The 13,251-nt window shown below is 34.1% G+C and overlaps 1 protein-coding gene across 2 annotated transcripts in view; it reads right to left on the reverse strand.

Annotated features, from left to right (window-relative positions):
• The window catches only part of ADGRV1 (adhesion G protein-coupled receptor V1), a 282,802-nt gene that overhangs the window by 198,368 nt on the left and 71,183 nt on the right, over window positions 1-13,251 (reverse strand). For both annotated transcript variants that reach the window (XM_039695669.1, XM_039695670.1), the window contains 9 exons: window positions 13,032-13,247; window positions 11,579-11,794; window positions 10,465-10,709; window positions 10,091-10,272; window positions 8,528-9,339; window positions 7,088-7,297; window positions 2,604-2,734; window positions 2,261-2,360; window positions 1,356-1,535 (listed from right to left, as the gene is read on the reverse strand). In XM_039695669.1, coding sequence (XP_039551603.1) covers window positions 1,356-1,535; window positions 2,261-2,360; window positions 2,604-2,734; window positions 7,088-7,297; window positions 8,528-9,339; window positions 10,091-10,272; window positions 10,465-10,709; window positions 11,579-11,794; window positions 13,032-13,247 — 2,292 coding nt within the window. The remainder of the gene's footprint in view (window positions 1-1,355; window positions 1,536-2,260; window positions 2,361-2,603; window positions 2,735-7,087; window positions 7,298-8,527; window positions 9,340-10,090; window positions 10,273-10,464; window positions 10,710-11,578; window positions 11,795-13,031; window positions 13,248-13,251) is intronic.

A 13,251-nucleotide genomic window follows, 5' to 3' on the forward strand; every position in this document is an offset into this window, starting at 1 on the left:
GGAAAGCCTAACTACAAACCACAGGATTGAAACACTAATAATTTGTCCAAGATCACAGGACTCAGAAAGCAGTAGAACCCAATGTATTCATATATTTGAGGTGCTGTGAACTGCAAGTATTATATTACATACCTGGGACATCTAATGTATTATTAATACCAGGTTTGGTGTCAAGGGAAGTAGAGTGTTTCAGGAATGACCGATGCCTAAGAAAGGCTCTAAGGAAAGTCCTAAATTTAGTTTCCTTCCCAGACAGACTGACATAAATGTTTACAGAGAATAAAAATTTCAGGACATACTGATAAATTTTACTAGAGGGAAAGCTAGACTTTTTTTTTTTAATTGCAAAGCCAATCTCACAAATCTGCCATAGTAAGTCAAATTGCAAATTTAAAGAGAGTGATCCTGGAGATAAAATGACAAATGGAATTCGAAGTTATCTGTATGAAATAAAACATAAGGTATAAAAAAATCTTCATTTTAATAACTACAGATGGAATTCAATTGAGACATTTTACATTTACAACAGGAACTTAGAATACATTAATATTTTCCTAAGCAGTGTTCGAAAGGTAATTTACATACTGATTGACATTAAAAAAGAAATGGGAAAACAAAGAAATTACATTTAAATTCCTCTACAAATCTGTAGTGTGCCCAGATCTTGAATGTTTGTTTCAACTGATCACTTCACCTCAAAACAGAGAAAAAAACCAAGAGAGAGATTTTAACAGAGGTCTAAATATAGCCTAAAAATGTTAATAGAAAATGATTATGCATGTTATCTCTCAATGGAAGTCAAACTACTCAGGGAAAAAAAAAACCACAAAAAAAATATTTTGGCACACAGTGCATTAGTTAGTACTACTTAATCTGATTTTAAAAGGAAAATTGAATTAAAAAGAAATACAGAATTCTTAAGAGAGCCATAAACTGAATTCAGAGGCATCAATGCAATTTTTAACATGGGATACTCCTAAACTGTCAGATTCTGAAAGTTTATAGAGGGGATGTTGTGGAAATTATAATTCCATACAAATTCCTTTTCCCTTTTTTTTTTTTTTTAATTTTTTCTGGACAGACAATTCAAGACAGATTTGCTGGACATAAAAGTACAACCCAACAGCCAACTAGCTATGTCATAGCTCCCAGATCCCTTGCTGGGAATTAAAGGCAATGGTTTCATTTCATTTTTAGTTAAAACTTAGTTTTCAAGGCAGTAAAGAGCCTAGAAGTTCTGAAAGCATCAATTGTGTCCGAAATTTTCCAGAATTTCTAGCCTCTCTGTCATGGCTTTCCTTTGTGTAATGATTTTGAAAACAAAATTTAATTTTTCTTGGAGATGTTATACAAACCTAGAGATCCAAATTCTCTGTTAATAAAAAGTTGAACTGTTTTGTTTTCCTCTGCAAGTAAAACTACCCTGGATGGAGAAGCAAAATTCAGTACTCCATGTGGTTCATCACTAGCTTCTACTGTCAGAACGGCTTCATAGCCTTGACTATCCAAAACAGCAGCACCAGAAGGCGAAACACCTGCAGAAAGAATCAATGGACTACAGTTAATTGTGTTAGGTAAATCAAGTTTTGTCTTACATTACTGCTTTTTCTACGTACAAATGACAGTCAGTAATACTGCAAATGAAATCAAACAGAACACATTACATGCTCACTGAATTTTACAGATTGTGTGGAATGTATATGTAATTGCATTCTTTAACAAGCACAAGAGCAAAGAAAATATGGCAAGTTGGCAAGGCACCTATCAGCAGCACCACCCATGTCAAGTTAGTTTAGTGTTTAGACACTAATTCCAGTTTAACAAAGGATATTCAAGAAGGAATGTGGTCTCATGCTTCTTTTCCCATTATAATTTCAATGAAGGAATAAAATATTCTGACCTCGTCTAATTCAGAGACAGATCAGAGAGACAGCTTTTTTAAATTAAATTTAAAAATTAAATAAATTTAATTAATTAAATAATTTTAAAATTTTAAAATTTAAATAAATAAAAAATTAAAGATTGTTTAAAAAGATAATATAAATTTATTTTATGATGCCGGTATCATATGTACACAAAAACACACAGACGCATCAAGCCTGTTTCAATAAAATGTGAACAAATTTTGCATAGTTTGCAACATTTTCAATATTTACAGTCCTAATGATTTCATGAAATGGTTTAATATACACAAAGCTACTACACTACTAAATAGCGATTTTAGATATAGCAGATATAGCCGTCTGTAGTTCTGCATTACCTTCTGTTTTGATGTTGTATAGGATGATCCGGTATTCTTCTTTTTCTTCTGGAATACGGTCATCCAGCAAGTGGACATATAATGTTGTATTCAATATTCCCTATAAATGTTATTGATAAACTGATTAGTCATTAGTGTACAGAGCACAAGTAATACCACTCTATCATATGTATTTTGAGCAATACTTTTAAGAAATGTCAAGTTAAATACTGAAAACTATAAACTCACGGCTGTTTAATCATATCAAGATATGGAAGACTGCTTTAAAAGCATACTTGTTCTGTCAGCTCACTTCAAATTACAATATTCTCTTGTAGCCATATAGATTTTCTTATGGACTCACCTCAGGAAAAATGAGAATTCCAGAACAGTATTCAAAATTTTGTTCTACGTTATGTCCAACTATCTTCCACTCAACAGTAACATTTCCCAGTCCTGGGGCAGTTCTTACAACATGGAATTGCAGTTGTTCTCCTAGGAATAAAGGACAAAATGCAATACTTTGGGGTTTCTTCTTCTACAATTCAACTATTAAAATGAAAACAAAAAAAAAATAATCATAGTTTAAGCATTTTTTATGTAAAACCTTAATATTTTTAATAGTGAGCTTCCCAGTAGTTACGTACTACCTTTTTTTTTTTTAATATTGAAACAAAACCCTCACAAATTTGAACTCTTTCTCATGGGTTTTTATGAATTTAGCTCATTCCCAGAAAGAACTATCAAAATATAAAGGAACCTGGTATATATGTATAACTACTATCAAAACACACACAAAGCAAAGAGCAGTATCTGTTTGTGAACTACACACAAAATAAATCCTCTACACACAGTTTTTACACAGTTTTCTAAGCAGCTAACTGGCAAGAAATAGAAATGTTCCTAATGTCTGCAGAGTCTTGTGACTACAAATAGTGCATGTAGAAAAATGCTTGCAGTTACCTGCAAGGTCCATTTATGTGAGTTTTGAATTTACAAATGTTAAGTTTGTACAAAAGTTTCTGGATGTTAGAAACATCCAGGAAAAAAAAAGCCAATTCGAAATGTTAAAAGGACAGTAATTTTGATATTTTAAAATTAATTTTTAATAATTTATTATAATTTCTATAGATAGTAAGTATCAAATGAAAACATGCATTGGTATGATGTAATTTTGGTATTTTTCCACATTTACAATATTTAACCAAATGGTCACTTAAAGAGTAAGCTCTTCAAAAAGTTTTGAAAAACTAAGAAAACTTCCATTATTATAAAGAATGAAATATCTACATGCATTTATACAAAATAAATATTTGGCATAAAATTAAATATTTTAAATATGTGCATGTAAAATTATATATTGTAATAATATGAAACGGATCAGCAGGTAACATTTATAAAATTATGCAATATATTCCCATTAGAGTAGAGATATTTATTTATAATACGTAAGTGTATTGCATCTGTATGTCAACAGCATTTTCCCAGTTCACAGAATGGAAGTTTGCCAGTATATAAGTGTGGAATTCGTTTTCAAGGACATGAAATACACAGAAATTTATAATATTGAGGTGCTTAGAAATCATCATGTAAGCTTAAGTCCATCGTCAATTAACTGAAAATTACTTTCTTAGTACTGCTATAAATTGATTTGAATTTTTTTTCCTGTTGTTTAGTTTGTGTTATGTACACACTTAAAAGCTATCCTATTGAGAAACACTGAGATACACCTGTGAAAAGGAAAGAGAAGAGGTGGTGTTAGGTTATGTTCTTAGGTTATGTTCTTAGTCCATGGCATACAGAATTGAGCAGCACAATTACTCTGACTGATCATGTAACTGAAAGAACACTGAATTATTATACTGCAGGAAAGTATTGTATATTTAAAACAAGAAGAAAAAAAATGATCACTTTCTAGACATGTTCTCTGTTTGGTAAGGAAATATTTGAGAGATGCCAATATATTGGCTATGCATGAGATAGATGTAAACAACAAACTTCAAAAGACCTTAATGAACTGAAGAATAAAATTGTAAAGTAGAAAAAAATTATACACCAATTTTCCAATACGTAGCATTAGTATGTTATCAGTCTCATTATTTCAAACTTAATTTAAGCCTTGTTTTAAGTTGCCTAACACTAGTTCTAAAAGAACAAAGGAATTCAAAATTTATTGACATCACAAGAATTCTGCTTCTACAGTCAGATATCTGAGGACATACTGACAATTTACAGGTTCCCTGAGGGCTAATTTTACACATCATTTAAGGTTAATTATTTAGCCTTATTTAACACTGTATTTAACACTGCCCTGAAATCTGTTTATTCTGCTTGAGGATTTTGCACATCCATTGCAAAGTATTTATTTGCAAACAGTAAATATTTGACAGAATAAATATCTGACAGAAAATACGTACTTTAGTATCATCACAGAACATACAATACATACAAAGGTTATTTCAATACAAAATTACATAACACAAAAAAATTTTCACTGACGACTGTAAAATATTTCAAGACACAGGACCCTGATACACTGTAATCTATGCACCAAGAAGAAACCTGAAGTACAATACCTCTCAGTTGAATACTCTCCAGTATTCAGCTACTGATGCATGTAAAGCTCAGCCAGCTTTACCATAATCTTTGTTATTCCTATCCAGTAAGAAACACTAACACAAATAAAACTGATCTCTGAAGATTGAAAGTATTATTAGGTTAATTTCCCTATTTTGTCTCATGTTTTTTTGGTTTTTTTAAATATTTTAAATCTTTCTTTCGTTTTCTGCCTTTATCAAGGAGAAGGGGACCTTATCAATTCTCCTCTTGTTCCTTATTTCAAGCTATTGCAGTGTGTTTTCATCCAATTCATAGCCATACAACTGTTCCTTGTTCTGCCTGTACTTAAATGCTGCCCTTGCCCTCAATACGGTGATTGTGCGAACAGAATATATGCAGTTAACACCAAGACAGCCATGATCCACAGCTGAAGTGTGAAGAAAAGATTTATTCCATTACATAACTTTCAAAATACAGCCACCAATACCACTAAACTTATTCCATATTAGCAGTGCAAAAAGTGCACAGGCGTGAGCACTGTGTTACACATAAAAAGGCCTGGACAGTGCACAAATCCTTCACCAGGCTGTGGTTCACCACCCCTCTTAACTCCCTTTCCCCCTTACAGAGAGGTCCAAGTCTGTGGGAAAGGATTTTAAGACTTTAACAACATATCGTTATCTTCTGTGAGAAAAATCCATTTCTTTTTGGTTGACAGCCAATAATCCAGAGTGAACACAAATACCTGAATTTTCTCACACCGAGTACTTTCTAACATCTCCCATCTGCAGGGTTGGTCTTTAAGTAAAAATAAATTCTAAAATGAACTTATTTTTCTTTCCTGTCACCCATCTTCAGTTTTTCAAATCTTTCCTGCCCACAGGAATAAATAATATGAACAGCTTGAAAAAAAGACTGTGTTGCTTAACAGAAACTGTTCAATAATATAATAAATATAAAAGATTAAACTTTTTGGATTTATGTTTGATAATATTTGTCTTCGTAAGAAAAATCCTGATAATGAAAATGAAGTAAAGCCACTGAAATCATATGAAGGCGTTAGCACATTCTTTTCTTTTTAAATCAAATTGAGCTAGTTTGGCTGGTTTTTCTTGCTATAATGCAGTGCAATGCATGGTTTTTCACAAGCTGAAGGAAACAGAATCATTTATAGCACTATATATGTACTATACATAGCAGAGTATTTCAGCTCCAGATAAAAGCTTTCAACTTCAGCATGCTATGACTAATATTTAACCAGTGGAAAGTGTATAAGGTCTTTATAACCTTGGGGAATGAGATGGTTCGAATTAATTCTTTGAGCTCATTAACAGCTGTTCTTAGACTGCCACAATGCATCAGGCATCACAATGCTTGTCAGGCAGATCAGAACCAATAATGTGGAGTAATAAAGGATAGAAACTTGGCACAACAGAATTAATACAAGCTGTATCTTAGCAAAACCCAAAAGCTTATGGGGTCTTTTCATTATAGGAAAAAACACCAGACCATGTCCTTTTGAGATTGTTTCTTCCAACAAAAAATTCAGTGCATACACTTCTGGACAGCAAATTTCTGTTAGTTTTTTCTACCCATCAGTTTACACATCAGAAAAATTTGAGATTGCAATACACTGATATTCCAGCAAAGGCTAACAAGAGCAGCTACCATTTTTATTATTACTGTCGTGTGCAGAACTGTACCAACTCTAGGTAAAACATGAAACTTGTTCTCTTAAAACACTGTTAGACACTAGATATCCAACTATGACATCAAGATTGTCACTCCTAAAATGAGTTGCTATTAAAAATATGAAGAGAAACTTTAGAGAGATGGAAGATTTTTTCCTATTTTATTTCTGTGGGAATATTTTCTAGATACTTAAAAACTAATTTTAAGTCAGTGGTAGATAGTATTTGCTTAAGATTTGCAATTGGTCTGTATGATGGGGGTTTATATTTAGTTCTGGAATATGGTAAAAATGAATGAGAAATGCTAAAAGGAGCTTAGAAATGCAATGCCAATAGAAGCAAGGCATAATCTTCAGAAAAACGACAGGAAAGAAGAAATGGTGAATTATGGGTTTGGAACTGGTCTCTTCACCTTTTCCATTTAAGTGCTGTGTTTGCAAGAGTTAAAACTCCAAAGAACTGCATGCTAAGTATGTGGTTATTCTGCTTGCTGACATTCTCTGAACAGTGATACAATCACTTAATTGTTATCAACAGAAAGCACAGAAATGGAAGCTGATGCTAATCAAACTGAGTGTGGTCAACACCAAGAACGCACCTTCATGACCAATAATGGACCTTCCAGCTGTCTGGAAGCTAATGATTCCTGCCACATTGTCACTTGCCAGGATAATCACTGTGACAGTGTCGAAACTGGGCAGAATCCTACTTCCTCCTTCAGTATGCACAAGGCTGATTATGATGCTTTCATTATCCTCTGGCTCTGGATCATCTAAAATGGTAAGTGTGACCATCTTTTTTGTTTCACCTAAAAGCAGAAGAACATATACATACTTATATGTTCACATGAAAATCACCTATAAAAAGATGCTATCATTTACTCTAGTATTAAATACTTAACTTATATAAAAAGGAACATAAAGAATCTTTACTTATTTACCTGTCTAGAAGTTACTGAACGTCGTTATGAAATTTTATTCAATTACTAATAAAATGTTATATTAGGCAATATAATTTAAAAATTATTAAATATACTCTGTAGAAATTAAGAATAATTTCTGAATGCTTAGAATTCTTATTTGCTTTGTAAGGTCTTCGGCTTTCAAATTTTAATTAGAAAAGGGAAATAACTCTTGTAAAAAGAATTGCCAAGTGAATACATTTTTCTGATGTCACATACAGACATATGTACACGAAATTTGATTATATATTTACTGGACCAGGAAATACATTAAAGTGGGCTGTCATTGTATACGTTACATGTTTTCTGAAATATCAAAGAATGACAATGTAAGCGGCAAATATAATCAATTACCAGTCTCTGTAATACATTACAATTTGCAACAGAATCCCATTGGTCATTGTATGTTCCTAACCTATACTAATTATCAGTTTACCCCATACATATATTTTTTGTTATATTGACATTCGAAGTATTCTGAAAATATATTTAGTAAACTTATAAACACTAATGTAATTACTTGTCAGTTTCCAAATCATCCTGGCAATCTTTCATTTAAGTTCAGATTATTTAGCAAACTAAATGAACATTGCAATCTTTACTACACTCCCATAAATTGTTTTAAAAACAACTGCTCAATTATCTCAGACTTTGAAAATATAAAATACATCTGTCATGTTGCAGAGTGCTTAAATAATGCCTGACACAGAGGTTTCTTATTTGCAATTTTTTAAACTATCCTGTTATGTTACAAAATCAATACAATCTCAGAATCTAAAAAGATATAATCATTAAAAAATAGTGCTGTGTCGACAAGATAAGAACAAAAGACCAGTTAGGCCTGATTTTCATTTTCATTATCTTTGACACCTATTTCAGCAATATTATTCCTTATTTATTTAGTAAAAATGTTGTCTTTATAATGCGCACTGCAATATTTCTTTTAAAAATACTTAAATATTTATACTTTTCATCCTTTTTTTTTGTTTTGTTTTTAGTCTTTGTGGTCTTTGTGTGTGTGTGTAGGTTTTGTGTTTTCTTTAATTTTAGACAAGTTAGTGCTAAACCTAAACTTACCTTCAGAAAACACAAGAATCTCACCAACACCCACAAAATCCATGTTTGGTGTAGCAGTTCCACCAACAACACGCCATTCCACTGCCACCTGTCCCAGGCTGCCTTCTGTCCTTTCTATCATTAGCTGCATGCTGGCCTGAGGACATTCTTCTACTTCAATGTATAGACCGTTCTCTGTTGCATTGGGACTTACACTATAGATCTTAAATACTCCAAAGGCATCCCCATTCATCATTATGGTAACTGTGGAAGTATTTGGCTGTCCAATAGTTGGTTGATTTTTTAAGCTGGCTGAGACATTAAAAAGTTCAACTTTCAACAGGGATACAGTGAATTTTTCATCCAGCTCTGGCAGGCTGTCAGGGAGTATGGTAACTGTGAGATTTGCAAACTCTTCCCCTTCCTGCATGATGGCCCACTGTCCTGTGATAGATTCGTAATCACTACCAGCAATGGCTTGTGTGCTAAACAAAATGGATGTACTGCTGATGTCTTTCTTGTAGGTCCATAATCCTGACATGTTAGTTAATGGCCCAATCTCTGTTGTCAGCCAGAGGCAGAGGGGAATCTCAGAGGCACTGGAAAATGCAAAGGCTGAACATGCTTGTTCTTTTAGGCACTGAGTTGCACAGGCATACAGTGGGTCACTTGCTGCTGACACATTCACTCTGGTCTTGGATGGCTGGTCAGGAATTCCTTGTACAGGAGACTTGTAATAGGCCAGTATATCCTCACCTTGCTCAATGGCAAGAGCTACAACGTCAGTCTCAGAAGTGCTGTAAAATATTTGCAGCTGACCAAACCTTCCCCCACTAAAAGACATTAAAATAAGAATGTTATGTTAGCTGGTGAAGCCATGTCTAATATTCTGTACGTTACTGGGTTAAGAATAAAAACAAAATCAACTAATGCTTTCTGAATTGCAGAAAAGTTACAAATAGCTAATTAAAGTGACTTCCCTTGAAACTAGTACTAGAATAACTGAGTAGTTGGGTTTTTTGGAGAGCAAGTTTGATTGTTTATAGCTTGGGTAGCAGTCCATTAAGCATGCATGCTTGCAAACATTTGTTTCTGGGAGTTAAATTAGTCTTCCTAGGACCATAAAGGAAGAAAAAGCCTTTGTTGTCTAGCACTATCATTCCTCTGAGGTCTGTTCAAGATACCATAATTCACATGCAAAACCTTTTCTGCTTTTCATTTTGTCTTCCATCACACAACATTTGATACATTTTGTCCTCCAGTTCACATCACAGGAACAGGCTGGTTTGCAGCTTTAAATGGCTTGTCAATTTAAGAGGCAAAATAAAACTTCAAGTACACAGTGTACTCTGGGTTTACATTACCTATGTATTACATTTGTACTTTATGTTCAAGCAGACATCTATCTGCAGATATCAAAATCAATGTATATGATAAAAAAGCTGGCAGAACAAGAAATTGATGCAAATACCTATACAAGAGTGTGACATTTAAAATTATTGCCAAAAAAATACTCAACAAAAAACAAACCAAACCAAAACAACAACAACAAAAATATTTAAAATCAGCCAATATTATACAGACCTTCTCCTGACTGATATATTTGCAAGTAAATTTCTTTCTAGTGGCTCCTGAATTCGATATGAGGATTGATGAAAGAAAACTGTGCCGTAAGGATTATCATTGGCAGGTATAACAATATTTGCCATGCCATCAAGCCCGATAACAGCACCATTGGAGGCCTGAGTTAATTCAATACGGACAATCTCAAAAAGAAAAAGAAGAACAAATAATGCAGCTAAATAATTTTTGCCATTTCTACAAATAATCACAACTAAAATAAAGTCTGAACTTGTTGCAGCTTCCTGTCATAACATTTCTTGCTTTGATCTGCACACAGACCTTATACAAGTTAAAACTCTAATACTGTTTAAGAGAGACATAACTACTCTACTTACTTCTTCTACTTCTGGAACATCATCAGCCAGGATTTCCAACAGCAACATCTGAATGGCTTCTCCAGGAGCAAAAGTAATATTACCCATGGAAACTTTTAAGTCATCAACAGCAGGATGCCCATTAATGGTAGCAGCCCACTGAACAGTAACGTTACCCAGGGTCCCAGCATTACGGATTACTGGCAGATCTATGGTTACTGATCCAAATTCAGGCTCCTCCACAGTGAATTCGGTGTTCTGAAAAACTGACATACACCATAGGGAGATGTAGTGCATTGACAATAAAATTGAAAATAAACATATCCATTTCTGAAGTACAGAGTTTTATTTTACTTGCTTGCATTTACTTGCACAGGTAAACCCCTTTTAATCATGTTTAAACCTAAAAGCAGACTTTCAATACCCATATTTTTATCCGCAGAGAAAATTAGCATGAAAATTAAGCCCTCATTCAAGTCCAATACATCCACTATTCCAATACATCCACTCTTTGAGGCTAAACTGTTTCTAAGGTCTTAGGATATAACTTCATAATTATTCACAGCAAAGAAACTCTTTACCAGTTTTCATGTCACTTACTGAAGAAATAAATTATAACTATTTATCACGGAACATGTTAAGTAGGAATCGCTGTTTTTTAGAATCACAGAATGGGTCATGTTGGAAGGGACCACTGTAGATCATCCGATTCAAGTTCCCTGCTCAAGTAGGGTCATCCCAGAGCACATGGCACAGGAATATGTCCAGACAGTTCTTAGATATTTCCACTAAAGGAGATTCCACAACCTCTCTGGGCAACCAGTTCCAGTGCACCATTACCTGCACAGTAAAGAAGGTCTTCCTCATGTTCAGGTGAACTTCCTGGACATCAGTTTCTGCCTGTTGCCTCTTGTTCTAGTGCTTGGTGCCAACAACCAGAGCCTCCAAGAGGCTCAATCCTTCCGTTTTATTAAAGCCCCATTACACGTTTAAATTCAGTTCATCTTATCTTTTCATTTACTCTCTATACCCACATTTCCACTTCTGAATGTTTTTATTGAGCTGCGAAGTTGCAGCTCTCCGACAAACCCTCCAAAAAATGTTAATGGAAGAAAGAAAATATGTAGTCCTTTACCAAAGGATCCAAATGGGTCATCAGAAGCCTCAATAGTTATGACTGCCCTTGTCAAAGATCCCAGCAAGGCTCCTCCTGTTGTTTGGTTCAGCAGCTGAACATAAAATGACTCCTCAAGTTCAGGATTGATATCATTAATTATATAAATTGGCACAGCTTTACTTGTTTCCCCTTCTAGTAAGACAACATCTGATGAAGCTACACTGTAGTCCTCACCTAGATTTGTAGATAATAAAACCCAAAATAATAAAACACAGATAATATCAATGCTTTACAGTTCAGTGTGGTGAACATTATCATTATTAACCATTTTCTCTTTGCTTATACATGCATTTCTCTGTGTTTTTATGGTGTCTTTTCCTTTACCTTTAGACCCCAAAACTCTTAATTATTTATTTATTTTCTCATTTACTTACGTATATATCTATTTAAGTACTGTTGCCTTTTAGAAGTCTGGATGGATCAAAATAAAACTTGGCTAACCAAAAGAGAGAAAGTGCTTGCACTGTTAGACCAAGAGGTAGTTACAAAAGTTCCATTACTATCTGCTGTTTACAAGGTCACACTACCAAGATGTTTCTATTTTTGATTTATAATTGCTGTCCAGCTTTCCAAGAGATAAAAGTGAAACAGAAGCACCTTGTCAAAGCAGATTTCAGCAAAGGGCACCTTTTATGTGTCAACTTCAGTTTAGGCAAACTTGTCTCAACGTCTAGAGGAACATCTGTGATAGACTAGATCACAGCTCTGCTTCAGAAACTAATTGAAAGCATACTCTGATATAAATCTAGCCACAGATTTTTAACACTCTGTTACATAAAAATGAAATTAAAGGTTCTCAGGACATGTACCACCCACCTAATCAGTTTGGACATAGCTGAAATACAGCTATGCACTGAAGCGCACTCAATTTATAACTGTCTAAGTAACCCTAGAGACTTCATAATTTTTCTCCTTTTTTTATGTACCTTCTCTACAGCAGGGACCAACTGGAGAAGTTTACGTTCCATTTTCAGAAGTACAAGTCTCCTTGGGTTTTGATAGATTTTTCCGTATTTGTTTTACAGCTAAGTCCCCAGCTCTCACTTCCTCTCCAATAAGCTCAACTAAGCAATGCATGATGAGCTTAAATATGTACATGGGACTAAATAGTTTTTACATATACTACCATAGCATTTTGGGGGGTGGGGGGGCGAGGAAATATTTAAGTGGTGATGTACTAAGTAAACAACTAAGTAAACAAACATCCCAATTCCTTTCCTCATTTCACTTTTAGGTTCTCCAGTGATAATGTGTAAACTTTCCCCTAGGTCTCAGATTTATATTTGATAAGCACAGTCAATGTCTTACTACTTTATATTTCATACATGCTACATTAACAGTCCATTCCTTACACACTTGTTTGTTACAGCTTTAACAAAGACTACATAGTTCTGCTATTCTGCGTTCTTACCAGCTGTTGCAGTTATTGGCATAGCTTTAAATTTCACAGAAACATCTGAAAATATTCCCCCAGTTCTGGTCACATTAATGATTGGTCCAACATAGTTTTCAGCAACTCGCACAGCTGAAGCTGAAAGCTGAAGTGTTCCAAAAGCATCATCATTGGCATTGATAATTACATGAGCTATTGTCTCACCCACTAAACCAAGTCGAGGAGAATTTATAACTGA

The sequence above is a fragment of the Passer montanus genome, unplaced genomic scaffold, assembly GCF_014805655.1.
Source record: "Passer montanus isolate IOZ18808 unplaced genomic scaffold, ASM1480565v1 scaffold91, whole genome shotgun sequence".
NCBI lineage: Eukaryota > Metazoa > Chordata > Aves > Passeriformes > Passeridae > Passer > Passer montanus.